At 37.3% G+C, this 18,216-nt stretch overlaps 1 protein-coding gene across 1 annotated transcript in view; it reads left to right on the plus strand.

Moving 5' to 3' along the window:
• LOC142519680 (uncharacterized) overlaps positions 1–18,216 on the plus strand; it is a 67,200-nt gene that overhangs the window by 20,200 nt on the left and 28,784 nt on the right. Inside the window, exons 15-24 of the mRNA XM_075622712.1 lie at positions 5,806–6,054; positions 6,137–6,292; positions 11,519–11,656; positions 11,778–12,020; positions 13,597–13,724; positions 14,229–14,352; positions 16,637–16,798; positions 16,882–17,029; positions 17,208–17,308; positions 17,710–17,871. Of these exons, the coding sequence (XP_075478827.1) occupies positions 5,806–6,054; positions 6,137–6,292; positions 11,519–11,656; positions 11,778–12,020; positions 13,597–13,724; positions 14,229–14,352; positions 16,637–16,798; positions 16,882–17,029; positions 17,208–17,308; positions 17,710–17,871 (1,611 nt within the window). The remainder of the gene's footprint in view (positions 1–5,805; positions 6,055–6,136; positions 6,293–11,518; positions 11,657–11,777; positions 12,021–13,596; positions 13,725–14,228; positions 14,353–16,636; positions 16,799–16,881; positions 17,030–17,207; positions 17,309–17,709; positions 17,872–18,216) is intronic.

The raw sequence follows: 18,216 nt of genomic DNA on the forward strand, positions 1-18,216 counted from the left end.
GTCACTGAGCCCAATGTGTTTGGGTCCATAACAGATGGCCTGTATGTGCTTTATGCCCGCAGTGGTGTAGTTTATGCCGGAAACAAGAGGAGGACCAAGATCACCTACTATTGTATTGTTCCTTCACGAGGGGAGTATGGATAAAAGCGTTGCAAGAGTTGGGTTTCGAGTGGACGTTTCCAAGAAAGGCTCAAGACTTGTTTCTTTTGTAGCCAGGTTTACTTCCCGGGAGAAGAACTAGGACCTTTTGGTATTTGGTAATTCATTGCATTTTTTGGTCAGTTTGGCTGGAACGGAACAAAAGAATTTTCAATGACGCATCAGAATCCAGGGACGAGGTCTGGGAAAAGATAAAATTCAGAGTTGCCATTTGGACGACAAAGTTGCCAAAGTTTAATCACCTTTTTTATCAAATCTAGTTAGGGCTGGGAAGTTTATTACAGCTGACGATAGTGTAGTAGTCGTTGTGGATTGTTTAACGGACTTCTCATTTGCCTTTTTGTAAATTTTTTCTACTATTATAATAAAATTATCGTTTCAAAAAAAAAAAAAATGCAGCATATAAGTGTGTATACTACACTTGAATATTTCAGTTAGTACATCACGTACCTCACTAAAAAAATTTGACCGAAAATTTACTAGTCGGAACCTAGACAAAACCAACATATTGAAATCACTATCAACCAATATTTAGAATCTCTAAACATGTTTCAAAGTTCTTCCTAATGATCCTTAAATCTGTATTTAAGGCTTTAGGATTATATCTTCGTCCGTCGTCAGCTCTCTGTTGACGTCTCGATCTGCGTGTCCCGATTCACCGACCCTGCTTGAGTCGACACTAGCTCCGAAGCTTCCTGATGCTAAACTGACCTAAAAAACTGGCTAGAAAATCTAAGGTATATTGCTATAACTCGAGAGAGAGTAGCTAAGGGTAAGCAGTGTAGCAAACATATAAAATCGACTTCCATTTATAGGTTGTTTCCGGTCTAGTTAAGAAGATCCGAACTTTATCTTATCTGTTACATGTTATAATCTTATTCGTTTAGTTGGATTTCTCGGGATAATGTAATATGAATTAGATTCATTGGTCCATTTTCAATTCGGTGGATCTCAACATGTTGATCATCAATTAATGAATTCCTTAATAACGCTTAACTAACAACTCTTTAATCATGACTTAATTAGTACTTCATTCAAAATAAGGATTTAGGTCATTACATCCTTCTCTCCTTACAAAGATTTCGTCCTCGAAATCAGAATAAAATACAACTGCTGATTACAACGATACAACTCAAAACATATGTGGATACTCTGAGCGAATACGGCAATGTAACTCCCAAGTCGCTTTTTTTGTACCTCGGCATTGCCATTGCACTAGAACAAGTGGAATGATCTTGTTTCTGAGCTTCTTTACTTTTCTACCTAGGATTAAAGAGTGTCTGCTCGATATTCAAGTCTTCTTCAAGTTGAACATCTGTCTGATCAAGAACTTGCGATTTATCTGTTACGTACCTTCGTAGCAACGATACATGGAAGACATTGTGAATGCTGGATAGATACGGCGGTAAAGCCAATTGATACGCCAAATTTCCAACACATTCCAAGATCTCGAAAGGTCCGATGAATCTTGGGGCTAATTTTCTCCTTAAGTCCAAATCTCATCACCCAGCGGAATGGTGAAATTTTAAGAAATGCTTTTTTCCCTAGCTAAAACTGTAGGGATGTACGTTTGGTATTTGCATGACTCGCTTGACGATCTTGTGTAGTTTTAATTATCTTCTTGATCAGTTCCATCAGTTCCACTTGGTCAATCGTTTGTTGCGCTAATTCAGGTCCTTGCACTTGTCATTCTCCTACTTCGTCCATTGCCAACGTCTAAGCCATACCGATGCTGCTATGGTAGCTATTGTTATACGCAAACTCAACAAGTGGCAGATGATCATGCATGCTTGTCCAAAATCCATAGCACGAGGACGTATCATATCCTCGAGTGTTTGAATAGTCCTCTCAGACTGACCATCAGTCTCTGGATGATAGGCAGTACTCAGACTCAATGTCGTTCCCAATGCTTTCTGAAAACTTCCCCAGAACCTTGAGGCAAAGCGTGGGTCTCTGTCACTGACTATACTTTTTGGCACACTAGGGTATTTAAAAATCTCTTGGATGTATAGCCTTGCCATGCGATCGAAACTATAGTCCTCACTATACGGAATGAAATGTGCTGATTTAGTCGGTCGGTCTACAATTACCAAAATGACAGATAAGTATATTTCTTCAAACTCTGACAAACAGTGTACTACTAGTCGCTTGGCTAAAACCTCTTGTCTCATAGGTGTAGACAAAGACATTAAAACATCCAATGACACGTAGGGTAGTTTATACTTCTTAACAAACATTGATGCTATGAATGAATGCGATGTCCGGTATCAATGAATGCATATGCAGGAATACCACATAAAAGGAAATTACCTGCAATGACTCTCTTGTTATCCTCCTCATCTTGCTTCTGGGTTAGGGCAAACACTTGCGATTTCTTTGCTGAGAACCTTGCGATTTCCCTTCACAACGGGAATCTTGAGCAGAAAACCATTCTGCTGCACAGTGACCTAATACTCTTTTCCAATGTAAGACCCTACCTTAGAACCTCCGCCTCCACTCTGATCCTCCAAGGTAGGGCAATCCTTCTTCATGTTGCCAAAACCACCACAATTAAAACAAGCACCTGTCACCCTTAGACATTTCTCCGTCTCATGATTTGCCCCCACAATGGCTGCATTGCAGATTTTTCCTATCAAAACTGTGCATTCCTCCAGAACCGGAAAACGTAGAAGATCCAGACTTTTTGAAACACAGACCCCTCGGTCCCAACGAACTAGAACTTTTGCTAGCTTAAAGATAAAGATTCACTAATCCTTCGTACGAAGTCAGATCGTCATGGACAGAAACTCAATAAAAAATCTCCTAGTTCAAAAAATGAGAATATTTGACTGCAATATTTTCACTGATATGAGGAGCATATGGCAACAGATCCGTAAAACGCTTTTTGTAATCCTCAATGCTCGAGTCTCCTTGCTTAATGGTCAATGGTTCCATCTCTTTCGCCCGACGAAGAGCTGGCGGACAGTGATGATTGTTGAAGCTCTGGCGGAAATGTTCCCAACGAATCCGCCCATGCCGGTGAACTTGAATGGCAGAAAAATATATCTCCACCATTTTCGAGCTTTTCCTTGGATCCTAAAATCGGCTACCTCCATGATATCCACCATTTCTGAGCTTTTCCTTGGATCTTGAAATCAGCTACCTCCATCTTCTCATCCTCGTTATAGTGCAGCACTCGAAAACGCTGCTCCATGATGTCGACCTAAGCTTCAGCAAAGTCACCATTCTCATCTCCTGTCAATAGAGAGGTCCAATCTTCATGAAATTCATAATGTTGTCGCGGTTCCTACGTTTCCTTTCATAATGGGCTCGGTGACGCATTCCGTCACGATCTCTACGTCGATGTTCTTGGCCTGCCTCATCGTCCTTATAACGGCCATGTCCCACACTTCCGTTACTGCTTCCATATCCTGAAATCTGAAAGGAAATCAAAATCAACCTCTAAATCCTAAAAAAGAATTACTAATGTCCCAAAAATCTTTGCATGCTCTGATACCACTAAATGTAGCGCCATTACCCCAGCCACTGTTAAACATATAGACTAATAAGCATGCATAATTAAACTTGATAACAACAATAAAAATCAGAAACCTAATAACTTAATCATCCTACAACACAACGAAATCAGAACAATAATCTCAGTCTTAATCATTAATACAACCAAATAGAAATCATAATCACGCGCGAGAAATCGAAAGAACCTCCACTAGATCATCACCAAAAACACAACTACTCTAGTCACTATCCTGGCCGTCCGAACCATCTAACCTGAGACATGTCCCGTGGAATGAGGTGTCCAAGATGAAAATTAGGACTGTGAACGACAATCACCCAATACGAGAATGTACGAGTATACAAACTGATATGATGGATATGAAATGCAATATGCTCGGATATCAAGGATCAAGCCAAGAATCTCATGCTCAGTCTAGAGACGCTTGAGTGTGCAATCTCTGATCTGCCCTATGCATGTTTTGGCTCCCACACTCATCATCAAGAAGGCCTCTGATCAGAGTCTGCGGGTCCTATCGGACACTGTAACTCTCGATACCCAACCGTCCACAATACAGAACAAGGCTGAGCGACCCCAACAAACGAGGTTTATCTCAAAAGATATCTTGCACAACGTTCTATGTCATGCATAATATGTCAAAACAGTAAAACATGTATCATGCAACAGATAAATATGATGCATATAAGTGTGTATACTATGATCTCAGTCAGTACATCCGTACCTCACCAAAATAATCTGACAAAAAGTTTACTATTCTGAACCTAGACAATACCAACATACTGAAATCATTATTTAGCAAGATTTAGAATCATTAAACATTTTCAATGTTCTTTCTAATGATCCTTAAATCACTATTTAAGGCTTAAGGATTATACCTGTGCCCGTCGTCAGCTCTCTTATGACGTATCGATCTGCGTGTCCTGATTCATCGACCCGTGCTCGAGTCGACGCTAGCTCCGAAGTGTCCCGACACTAAATTGCCCTACAAACTTGCTAGAAAATCGAAAGTATATGGCTAGAACTCGAGAGAGAATAGCTAAGGGTAAACGTTGTAGGAAACAAATGAAATCAACTTTCATTTATAGGTTGCATTCGGACTAGTTCAGAAGATCCATACTCAATTTTATCTGCCACGTGTCATAATCTCATTTTTCTAGTTGGATTTCTCGGGATAATTTAATCTGAAGTAGATTTGGTGGTCAATTTTCTATTCAGTGGAACCCAATATTTCAGATCCTCAATTAATGAATTTTTTAATATTGCTTAATTAACATCTCTTTAATCATGTCTTAATTAATACTTCATTCAAAATAAGGATTCATGTTATCACTTAATTAATACTTCATTCAAAATAAGGATTCGGGTCATTATAGTAGTAGTGCAGAGATAGAGCTCAGAACGTTGGCACATGGTGTTTGTTAGCTTCTAGGGCTAAAAAATATACTTGAATTGGTAGAAAGAGTTGGAACTCCACCGTGATAAAAGAATGCTATCGACAGTTCTTACAATCCAATGAACCATGACATGACTACAACGTTGAAGTCGATAAGCTCTTTATCAAAGAAAAGATTGAGAAAAAGGAATTCTGTGCTTTACGTATGTTCCTACTTCAACACAAGTTGCGGACATGTTGACAAAAGGATTGATAAAGCCGACATTTGAGAAACTTATTGATAGATTCTGATTATTCAACCTATATAGTTCATGTTGAGGGGCAGTGTAGGCAGATTATTATACATGATACTCTAGATGTATTTGATGGCGTTGTTTGTAAATAAAATTGCATAAATCCCGAAGTTTAATGGATTTGTTATTTCCTTTCTTCACTTATTTCTTCTATTTGACACTCTATAGATCTAGTATTGTACAACAATATTTTCAATAACAATTACTTCAGTTTCTTGTTTTTTTACCACCTTAACATTTAAAATGATTTCCATAATCAGTTTGTTGAGCCTCAAACTCTTGCAGATTAGCTATGGATGTGGTTTTTTCATTTCCTCTGGAATGATAGTTTATTATTTTATCTCATTTCCCAAATCAATTTTATCGAATCTGAAACTATTGTTGGCTAGCTGTGTATGCCGTTGTTCTTAAATGTTCTGGAATTTCTTGCTGTTGTTTTTATGCAGTTTATTCTAGATTATGGTGGTGATATTTTCAAGAATAAGAACCATGTAGAGTGGGTGGAAGTGAAATTTCTCATCCTTGTTTCAAGCTTGATTGAGGAACTTCAAGTAATTCTGGAGAATTCTGCTCGCACTCAAGTCTCGAATAGAAACATATGTGATCTTGGCTTTCCCGGGAAGCTGGATAACCCTAACTTTATGAAAGAAATAAAATTCTTTGACAAGTTCATCATTGTATTGTTGTTGGTTCTGGTATGAATCTTTCCTTGTATTTGGTTCCTTTGTCACCTTAAAATAACAATTTTGATATTGATTGTGCCAATTATTTTCACAGGAAGAACTAGTCTCATTTACCAAATCATCATGTTCCATTTTCTGGTCGCCTGTGGTGACAAAAAACAAGGCTCTTCCGGGCTCTGTTAGAGGGAGGCTGGGGGGCCAAAGTCAACGTCGGTTGTTAAGTTCTTCATGTACTTCTGTTTTGGAAGCTGTGCGTCCATTTAGATTATCTTTGCAACATCCTTTTTCGCTTTTTCTTTTTGTTATCATGTTTCTTCGACATCTATGATCATTTTCTATTTATAAAGTTTAGAGAGAAATCATAACTCTTATATCATCAACAATATGATTACAACGATTTATATACACCATAATCAAGATTTAAATTAGGAAGATTAAATCCTAGAGAATATTTACTCTAATCTAAATATCACACAATCTGGGATATACATTGACTTCTTTGATTGGGAGGAGATTTTCCCAGACTAGCCCTCAAGCCAAGGAATGGATGTCATTCATTCCAAGCTTGGTTACTAGTATCTGTAAAATGGTCCCAACCAATCTTTTGGTGAATATGTCCGCAAATTGCTCCTTCGTGGAAATAAAGGGGATGCAAGTCAATCCATTGTCCAGGTTTTCTTTTATAAAGTTTGGTCCACTTCAATGTGCTTTGTACGATCATTTTGTACTGGATTATGAGCAATATCGATAGCTGATTTGTTGTCACAATAAAGCATCATTGGACCTTTCTATTGAACCTTTAAGTATTCTAAAACAATTTTCAGCCACAATAATTTACATACTCCATGATCCATAGCTCTAAACTTGGATTCCGCACTGGATCTTGCCACGACGTTCTGCTTTTTACTTCTCCAAGCCACAAGATTGCCTTCTAAAAGTTACAGTAACCTAAGGTAGATCTCCTATCGATGACGGATCCTGCATGTGTATGCTTCAAGCGACAACTCCCCTTTCTTGCATAAACTTCCCTTTCCCGGTGTGCCCTTCAAGTATTGAAGGATCCGATATACAGCTCTAAAATGTGGCTCTTTGGGGTTGTGCATGAATTGACTAACCACACTTGCCGCATAAGCTATATTTGGTCTTGGTTGAGATAGATATATGTCATCCCACAAGTCTCTGATAAGATTTCTAGACCACAGTTGGGTCTTCCACATTATCTCCAAGCTTGTGGGTGAACTCTATAGGGGTCTTTGCGGGTTTGGCACCCGCACCCAACTTACCTGTTTCCATTAACAAGTCTGTTATGTATTCTTGTTGAGATATGAGGATTCTTTCTCGAGAATATGCAATCTCAATTCCAAGAAAATGCTTCAGCCTTCCAAGCTCTTTTATTTCGAATTTTTTCATCAAACATTTCTTTGAACTTTCCATTCCTTCCCAATAATCACCTGTCACTATAATGTCATCGATGTAGACTAATAATGCACTCACTCCCCTGAACTCGAGTGTTTTACAAATAGAGTGTGTCAGTGTGGTCACCTTGGCTCTGTTTGTACCCTATATTGAGCATTGCCTTGCTAAATCTCCCAAACCAAGCCTTTGGCGATTGTTTTAATCCGTATAAAAACTTCCTTAATTTGCATACTTGTCCTGTATTTGAGCCAAACACCGGTGGAAGTGTGGAACGTCCATGTAAACTTCCTCTTCAAGTTCCCCATGTGAAAGTGCATTTTTGGCATCAAATTGTTGTATTTCCATCCACGATTAACAGCCAAAGACAACAACACTATCTAAGTGTTCATTTTTGCAACAGGAGCAAACCTCTCTATTTAATCAATCCCATATGTTTGAGTGTAACCTTTGGCGACAAATCTTGCGTTGTTTATTTCCGGTGAACCATCTAGATTTTATTTGACTGTGAATATCCATCTACACTCCACTTTTTTTTTTTTTTTGATTGGAAACTAACTTTATCTACACTCCGCTGTTTGCTTTCCCTTTGGCAATTTCATCAAGTCCCAAGTCTTATTTTTTTTCAAGTGCTTCCTTTTCAGCCTTCATGGCATCCTTCCAGTTATATTAAATGCCTCGGATACTGTTTTGGGATTTTGGATCGAGTTCAGGCCGGTGAGACAGGCTTGCTGATTGGGAGACGGGTTCTTGTAAGACATGAATAGGTTTATAGGGTGTTTAGTGCATGATCAAATTCTTTTTCTAATAGCAATTGGAACATCATAATCATATTGATCAAGGACATTCGAAGCACTATCAATATAAGGTTCAGGGGACACCTCATTAAGTTCATGATGAGGGACTGATTTGGGTGATTGGACCTGCACTGATTTGATAATTGGTGTCTGCCTTCTTGTATAAACCCGCAGTGGTCAAGTAGAGTCTTGAACTTGAGCTGTAGGAGTTTCGGGATCAGCTCTGGGATTGGGAGGAGCAGTAGGCAGAGGTGATTCAGGTGCTAAAGATTCATTGTGTAGCTGGGTAGGCGTAAGAGCTGTGGATGATGCAGGAGGAGCATGATCAAGGAGAAAAATCATTTTTCTTAGGGAAATAGTAATCATCTTCGTTAAATAGGAAGATGTAGCTATCAATGAGATCTCCCCCTGAAAATAAGGACTACGAAAATAGGAATCATCTTCATTACAAGTTACATCGGCAGAGACTGATTTTCCTCGTGGGAAGATGGTAACACTTGTACCCTTTTTGAGTGGAGGAATAGCCAAGAAAAACACCTTTGAGAGCTCGAGGATCAACCTTTCCCCTATTATGAGAGTGAATATGGACGAAAGCAACACAACCAAATGTATTTGGAGCAAGATTGCAAGAAGCATTAAATTCCGGAAAGAACTTCAGCAAGGTATGCATGGTACTCTGAAATCAAGAACTTTGGTCGGTAATCTTTGTTAATGATATGAGCTGCCATTAAGATTGCCTCCCTGTGAAATTGTTTAGTAACATTTTTTGGAAATAAGAAGGCTTTAGTGACTGCCAGGATGTGTCCATTCTTGCGCTCAGCCACCACATTTTGTTGGGGTGTATTAACGTTTACGTAAAAGGATTCATGTATTATGTCTTTTTCTTGGAAATATGGTGTACGAACTTAAGTAAAATAGTCCCTAGCATTGTCAGATCACACTCTTTTGACTTCTCTTATCAAATTGTGTCTTAATCATGTGACAAAAGATAGGAAAATGGTGCTGACCTTAAATTTGTGTTTCATGACGAAAATCCAGGTTACGCGGGTACAGTCATCAATGAAAGAAATGAACCATCGAGCCTTAGATATGTTAGGAAAAGTGGTCCCCAAACTTCATCGTGGATAAGATGAAATTGAACCGTGGTTCTTTTATTGCTTATTGGAATTGAGGCAAGTTTGTTCCTTGCTAGTTAACAAACATCATACTTAAAATTATTGATATCCAATTCTTTGAACAATAAAGGAAACATAACCTTAAGGACTCTAAACGATAGGTGACCAAAATCAAGGTGTTGGTGCCAAATCTGGTCTTTATTGAATTTAGAGGACTCTGAAAGCAATGAGAATGGAAAGGGGTTTGTAACTCTATCCCGACCACTTGATTCTTCAAGATAATAGAGACCATTCTCTTCTCTAGCATGTCTGATCATCCTCATCGTGCCCTGTTCCTGAAAACACAATGATAACCATTGAAAACAACATTGCAATTAGAGTCATTTGAGAGTTTTTGAATTGACGACAGGTTTGTAATTATGGAGGTGAAAAACATTTTAAGAGTGATGGTTTTGTTTATAAAAATGTCTCCTTGTCCTGCTACTGTTGTTGCAGAACCATTTGCCATTGTTATCTTTTTATGGCTTGGGCAAGGCTTATATTTGACAAATTTTTGCGGACAGTGGGTTATGTGATTTGTAGCTCTTGAATCAATGACCCAAGAGGTTAGAGATTATTGTATCCAAGACATTAAAGGCATGATAAGAAGATGTACCTTAGAACGCCAAAGTGCAAGTACCTGCTGTGGATGGTTTCCAATTATTCACGAAAATTCTTTAGTTATCCCTTTCTTCCCTATTGAATTCAAAGGGTGATCCGTCTGAGTTATTTTCTCCAACCTGTCGCTCACTAGCTTTTGTATATTCCGTTCCTTGTCTCTTTGGATATCCACCTTTTTCTGTCCAATTTTTATTTGATCTTCGTGGCCTGCCATGAATTTTCCAGCATTTGTCATCGGTGTGATTATCCTTCCGACAATCAGGGCAACGGATGGAATTTTTACTGCATGATTTCGATGAAAAATTAGGCTTTTTATTATCCTTCCCTGCCGACTGCTTAGTGCTAAAGTTCCTCTCTTTTGTGGTTGCAAGGGGTGAACTATTCACTAAATTGTGTTCAATCATAACACCTCTGTTTCCTTCTTCAGCTCGAACAATTGCAATTGTTTCATTTAGTGTTGGTTGATCTGCTGTTCCAAGAATTTAATTTAGTGTTCAATCATAACCTCTGTTTCCTTCTTCAGCTCGAACAATTGCAGTTGTTTCATTTAGTGTTGGTTGATCTGCTGTTCCAAGAATTTGTACTCTCACAACATCAAATTCAACATTCAACCTAGCCAGGAAGTCATAAATTTGATCTTTTTCAAGTGGGAAAAAGTCGTTCTTATCAAGAGGTGGTCGACTGACTTTGTCAAATTTGGTGTTAAGCGCATTGCCTTCTTATTACATGTCTTTGTTTAGGGTGCCAGCAAAGGTGGCCAAAAAGATGGAAAAACTGATGCGGTATTTCTTGTGGGATGGAGCGGACGGGGACAAGCATTGTCATGTTGTTGGGTGGGAGCAGGTTTGTAAACCAAAGGACAGGGGAGGGCTGGGATTGGGGGATATTTGTTTGAGAAATAAAGCTTTACTAGGGAAATGGTGGTGGAGAGGTATAAGGGAAAAAAGGAAACGTGGAAAAATGTAGTAAAAAGCATCTATGGTCTTCAAGATAATGGGTGGGACTTGGGATTGGCCAGGAATGCGACGTTCAGAAGCTCTTGGAAATATATTTCTCGTTCTTACCCGGCAATTCAACTTTTGAGTGGGACGGTTTTGAGAGGGGGAAATTTCATTAGGTTTTGGGAGGATGTATGGGGGGAGTGGGTTTTGAGAGGGGGAAATTTTGAGAGGGGGAAATTTCATTAGGTTTTAGGAAGATTAAACCATAGAGAACATTTACTCTAATCTAAATCCCACAAAATCTGGGTTATACATTGACCAAATAATTACAATTATACGCACAATCTTCTTTGATTGGGGGGAGATTTTCCCACATCTATCATACTGTTAATATACATTCCCCCTCATTTAAATGCTCTGGATGCTTCCATCTTGAGGTCTGCTGCTTGTTGAGCTACTCTTATAACTACACGAGTGCATTCACCGCTCTTATTATGAATTTCTCTGAGATATTCCGTTTTTCATTTTTGATTTACTTATGGATTGACAGATAACATCTGTAAAGACTCTGGCATCTGTCTTGAGGTTGTGTGCACAGTTTAGAACAAATATTTCACTTGATTCTGCTCATACATTGCTCTGGAGCTTTTGCTGGAAGATTATCACTCCTGCAGCATGTAAATCAGAGGTACGCTAGATTTTTGTTTTTAGTTAGAAGTGATAACCTCTCATGTTAAAAATTTCAGTACTTCTTAAACTTCCTAAAATTGTTGAGCTGTTTGTATTTTTTTGTCACATTTTTAAATCAGGCTGAAGCAGAAATATGCACAGCTGCCTATGAAGCATGTTCCTATGCTTTAAAGAATTTAGTGACGATGTTTTCTCCTTTGTCATTGGATCATATTTTGAGAAATAGTAACTCATCTCTATCAGAAGTAGATGATGAAGCTCTGTTAGATTTATTTATCAGCACTTTTCTCCATAACATCAACAGTGTTATTGACGGGGGAAAATTGACACGGACACGGCGGGCAATTTTGATGAATTGGAAGGTGATCTTCTTATCTGTATTCGCTCTATGGCATTTGGTAATACATCTATTAATTGTTGTATGTGCATGACTCGTAGTCAATGGCAGTGCTATTTTGTGAGGCAACAGGCAACTATACAATAACTGATTAGTCCTCGACAATCTATATTATGCGCATTTGTTGTTTTCATTCTTGGGGTCTGCTATTTTGAAAATGTTAAATACTTAGTAACAGGCTTTCTTGGTTTCAAATATTTTTCTTAGGATTTATAAAATTGAACTTTTGCTGCACTGTGAGACTTTAATATCAATACCCTTTAACATAATCCTTTCTTTATTCTGTCCTGTAATATCCTTATTGTTAGAAATTTAGAATTAAAATATTGTAATTTATTTTCCTAAATGAGTTAACTAATTAGTTGGGCTAAGCGTTATGCCATATCTAAGATTAAGGGATAGAACCTGTAATTAAGGTAAAAAAATCTGTATATAATAAGAGTTCTTGTAGGTTTATGACATATACGATTTACATGAAAGTAGAAGATTACTCTTCCTTTTTCATGGCTCCCTTCATTAGCCAAAAATTCGTCACTTTTACTGTCTTTTTTTTTTGATAGAAAATTAAACTTTATTATAATAATAGAATGTTTTACAATAGAAGCGGACGAGCAATCCGCAAAACCCGTCACAAGGGTGATCGAGAAAAAACTACCACACAATCATCATGACCATACAAATTTCCAATCCTTAACTAGGTCTGAGATACATAAATGGTTATACTCTGGCAATTTAGTCGTCCAATTCGTGACTCTGAATTTGATTTTCTCCCGGACTTCGTCCACAAACTCCGACACATCTTCGAATATTCCATTGTTCCTTTCCAACCATATCGACCAAAATATGCAATGAGTTATCATATACCAGAAACTCGTAAATCTTCTCGCTGTGGTCAATCCTGGCTCCATAATAAACAGGTCTTGTGCCTTACTCGGAAATATCCATTGAAAACCCAACTCTTTTAACACTTTTATCCAAATACCACTGGAAAAAGAACAATGCACCAATAGATGGTCCTGATTCGCCTCTTGCTTTCGGCATAAGCAACACCATTTCGGGCATAAGACAACACAGGCAGACCACCTTATTTGCACCGAAGTGCATGTGGGCAGTTTCCCGAAAGCCACAATCCACGAGAAAACTTGAACCTTATGCGGGACGAGTACTTTCCAGATATTATGATAGTAGGAGAATAAAGGGAAGTTTTAAATCGAGAAAAAAGATTCGTAGAAAGATCGAACAGAAAACAATCCGGAAGAATCCCCCAACCAAACTCTAAAATCCTCGTTACCCAACTCCAACTTAACTGCCTCTAAGACCCAAAAAAAATGCTTTAGTTTGCATTAGTCATGCAGCAGTCATAAATCCATGAAATAAATCAGTGTTTGAACATTTGAGCATGATGTGCTAGGGCAAAATACATGTTTTTTTTGCTTATGAATGCCATTAAGGCGTGTGGCTTTTGAGCATGACGTGCTAGGGCAAAATACATGTATGCTATGCTTTTGAGATCTGGGTACTAAGTAATGGTTTGTACACAGTGGAGCTGTCTAGAATCTCTGTTGTCGCTGCCCAAGTTTGCACTTCGTAATGGAGTTTGTTTGAGGAGGTGCAAAATTTACTTCTCAGACTCGATGGTCAGACAGATTTTTGATGATCTTGTTGGAAGGTAAGCTATCAAGTTGTTATATATGGTTCTGAAAACATGGTTCTTGATTTTGCTTGTATTAATTGTCCCTCTGCAGATTAGTTATTTTGCTAACAACTTTTTTTAATGAACAACTTGGACATGGTTTGCAAATGACAGGCGAGGATATCCAATTTGTTTTTGAATGTTGAGGGGCGTCCTCTCTAAATTTTTTAAAAGGTTTGAGGTAGTAGAAAAATTTGGGATAAGAGAGTAACGCTTGATTTCCAAAATTTCTTATTATACTTTAACATGAGTATTTCTTTTGTTCTAATGCAAGGTTCTAGTAAGAATTATGGGTCATACTAATTTTCTTTTATTGGTGCATATTATCCTACTTATTAAAGTTAAGTTTACATCCCATTAGTTGGAATTTGAAAAAAAACCATATGTGCTCATGGCTTTTTTAGGCAAACAATATTTGTTTATGTGCTACGTGCATAGAATCTTTGGACCTCTGCTAATTAGTTACGAATGAGTTTGCAGCCTTGAAAATGCTGGAGAACTTTCTGGTTTACCCATGCTGAGATCAGTCAAATTATGCATGGAATTCTTAACTTTGAGAAGAACAAATCCCATGACCACCTCTTGCGACGGCATCACTATCAAGGTCTGCTTTCTTGTTTTATCATTTGTCCTATTAAGGATCTCCTAGAGCAGAAATTGTTCATCTTCTAGTCAACATGTTCATAAGAAATGCCTTCCCTGATTGATATGGTTTTCAGTGCAAATTTGGTCAAGAGTGGTTTGAAATATAAGCAGCAAGTGAAAGTGTATTGCAAGGTTTTAGGTCATTCATATTTATTTATACAATACAGTTTGTATACCGAACATAAGAATTGAGGGAAAGAATTCTTGGTTTTCATGTTAGAAGGGATACATTAAGTGCATTTATTCATGATACTTGGCATCACAAGGAAATAACGAGTTCATGTTAATTTGAAATTAATATGTGGATATTGTTGACCATCTATAATACCGTAATTCTTTTATTAAAAAAGTTAACAACTCTATGATTACGTGATGAGAATTCCCATATTCTGTACATATGTATTTATACAAGGTTTAAATTTCATTTTTTTCATTAACATATGTGGGAAAATTTGGTTCCTAAATAAGGAAAACTGTGTGTTTATTATAGCTGTAATTAGCTGGGAGAATTTGTGAGGGATCAATATTCTTTTTACTTAGGGTAACACAGTGTCTTTAAGTATATCAGTCATAATTATGGCACGAGATGCACTAAGGTGTGGAACCATTGGTGCATGGTACAAGACGAGGTGTGCTTTATCGAAGTAAAGCGCGCCAAGCATTATTTTTTCAATGTGCATATACGAAATGAATTTAATATATAGTAAAAAAATTAATTTCACAAATTATGAATCAATTATGTGAATCAAAAGTTCATCAATAAATACTTGGCATAATTAAGTGAAAAAACGTCATTCAATTTTCCTCAACTATATTATCACCATCTCTAAAAGTTTCAGATTTGTTTCCCTCTATATCTTTATTGGTTTCATCAATATTGATATCTTTCTTTTCATCGATAAGATGACCCAAAGCAAATTTAGATGAAGAGTGTGTTTTATTGGTTGTCTTTGCTATAGTTTCCCTGATTTCTTAAGAACACAAATCTTGAGATTTAAAACCATAAGCATATTTACCAACCCAGAAGCTCGGGAGTCATCATCCAACATAAGATCATTTTCTTTGTTCAATCCCACATCAACCATTGGTTTGTATTGTCTATTTCATCCAAGGAAATAGAATGAACGATGTGATTCAAATCATACTGAAATGTCAAAACCAAATTATTTAATCTTTTTGTTCAAACTGATTTCTTCTTTCCAGATGAAGCTTTACGCAATTGACAGAAGTCAATACTAATTTGCATTTTATGATAATAAATTTATTTAATATTTCAATGTTAGCCCCAAAAGAAGCAAGATGATTCTGAATAAATAAAGTAGAGATGATTGATAGTAGAGATGATTGATAGTTCTATAAGAACAATGGAACCAGAAACCTAATTTCATTATAGATAGAAACCTAAATTGCATTAGAATTAGTATTACCTGTTTCCAAATGATAAATCTACCCACCTAAGCAGTAGGATGCTTTACACAGCACCATGGGTAGGGAGGCCCAAATTTGAGAACTATAAACTAGGGATGACAACGGCTTGGGTTTGGCCAAACCTGCCCCGTCTATTTCGATTCCTCACTACGCCTAAAACCCAGCGGGTCTAATCCAAGTTAGACCCATGAACCTGTTAAGTAGACTTATTTTCAATGGTAAGACTTCTATACTGCAAAAAGTCCAAAAATTATTACAAATTCCATGATGAGACGGAAAAAATAAAAACAAGAAGTGAATACAATAAAAGATCAATACCCCATTCTCGTATATATGTTTTCTCAAAAAATTCCTTATTATCCAAATGCTGTGTTTAAAAACATAATTTTTCATAACAAAGGAATTTTTTTCCCAAATCCATCAAGATTCAACATAAAACGCACAAAAGCACACGCACTGTGTGCGATAGATGTAGATCTATATTATTATCCAACTTCATGTGACCTCATTTTAGATCTTGTCTAAAACTCATAAAGAAGGCATTAAAACCTTCAGAATGTTGTAGTTAGTTCCTTTGTTGAAGAATGGAGATAACGTAAAAAGAAAACGATATTGGGGCAGTTCTCTTTTCCAGCAACATTGAAGCACATACTTCCAGTGGTGTCTGCTTGGCTGCTTTATGAAATCAGGATCATATAATCAGAAAATTATCAATCTTAGAGTTATTTCCTACCAATTTCAGTTTATATTTTTTCCCTGTACTGTATGGTTATTCTGTTAGGATATTCATTAGGGAATAAATTTTTTCCTCTTAGATGATGTGGTTTTTGGTTCGTTCGTCATGGATATTGCATGTCAGCTGCAACAAAAGGAGAGTAGCTTCTATTGCTTCCCTGTTATCTTCTGTCCTACATTATTCAGTGTTCGCTGATGAGGGAATGCATGAATTTGACTGTACCCCTGGGCCATTAAAGTGGGTATGTGGTATCCTTTCTATTCATCTTGTACCTGAATAGCTTCTTGGACATCTTCATGTCAAACAGCGATAAGTTTTCTGCAGTTTGTCGAGAAAATTCTTGAGGAAGGCGCAAAAAGTCCTCGAACCATTCGGCTTGCTGTGTTACAATTAGCTGGGCTTTGGTTGGCATATCCTCGTACCTTAAAATACTATATGAAAGAGCTGAAGTTGCTGACATTATATGGTTCTGGTACGCTTCATGTTCGCTCAGTACTTTTGTTAGTGCTCTGACTGCAACATCATTCGTTGCTGCTTAACTGTGTCATTTAGTTTTGTGCTGCATGAGCAACATATTTATAAGATAGCTTGAGCTTCCTCCTGTGTCATATGTTTTTTTTCTAACGTCTGTTTGATTTCTTTTATATCAGTGGCTTTTGATGAGGACTTTGAAGCTGAATTGTCCCAAAATTATGATGCAAGAATTGAAGTATCAGTTCTGTCTAGAAGCCTAGACCCTGATTTAACTGAAGTATGTCACAGAATCACACACAATTAAGAACTGAGTATATTAATGATGCTTTTGTAGCGTATATCATGTTGTAAGCAGTGAAATACATTGATACCTCTAGCACATCCTTTGCAAGTTTCATCTTGTGGGATTTAGCACATCCTTTGTAAAGTTCCCATCTTGTGGTAGATTTCATTTGTTTTTTTTGCGATAATCTGTTCTGTTTTAATAATTTTCAGTTGACTGATTAACATCTCTCCAACAGAACAATAGTGATTCTTAACTTCATAGCACATGTTTCAATCTGATCATGAAATAGACCGGCAATATGTCTTTCTGTATCCTATGAAATCTGTTTTCTAATTTTTTTTTATTGGTTGCTTGGATATCTCTAGTGAAATTTGTGATGCTTCTCTAACCAGGGATTCATTAACACGGAGCTTTATGCACGTGTATCTGTTGCGGTTTTGTTTTCCAAACTGGCGGACATGGCTGATTTGGTCAAAACGACAGAAGAAATTGAAAACAGCCTTGCTGCGACGGCATCTGGAAAATCATTTTTGCTAGAACTTCTTAATTTTGCGGTATCAATTTCTGTTTTTAAAATTCTTATTCTTCTTGCCTCTTCCTCTCTTACACCTTACTGAATGCCTTCTCTTCCACCCCATCTCTTTGCTAAAAAATGAAAGAAAATTACTGCTGGACAGAAGAAAACATGCATAGTCATTTGGAGCGTTTGGTTGTTATTCGTGTGGTGATATGTTGTGGACTTGGCCTTTCCACTAAAAGGCTCTTGAAAACATCCTTCAATCCTAGTTATTGTTACGATGCTTGTCTTTTTTATCGAAAACTGAAGTTAATGCTATGCCCCCATCTTAGTTTTGTGTATGAATCCAATATTCAGATGTATTCATGATGTCCGCTAAGTT

Source organism: Primulina tabacum, chromosome 11 (genome assembly GCF_025594145.1).
Source record: "Primulina tabacum isolate GXHZ01 chromosome 11, ASM2559414v2, whole genome shotgun sequence".
NCBI lineage: Eukaryota > Viridiplantae > Streptophyta > Magnoliopsida > Lamiales > Gesneriaceae > Primulina > Primulina tabacum.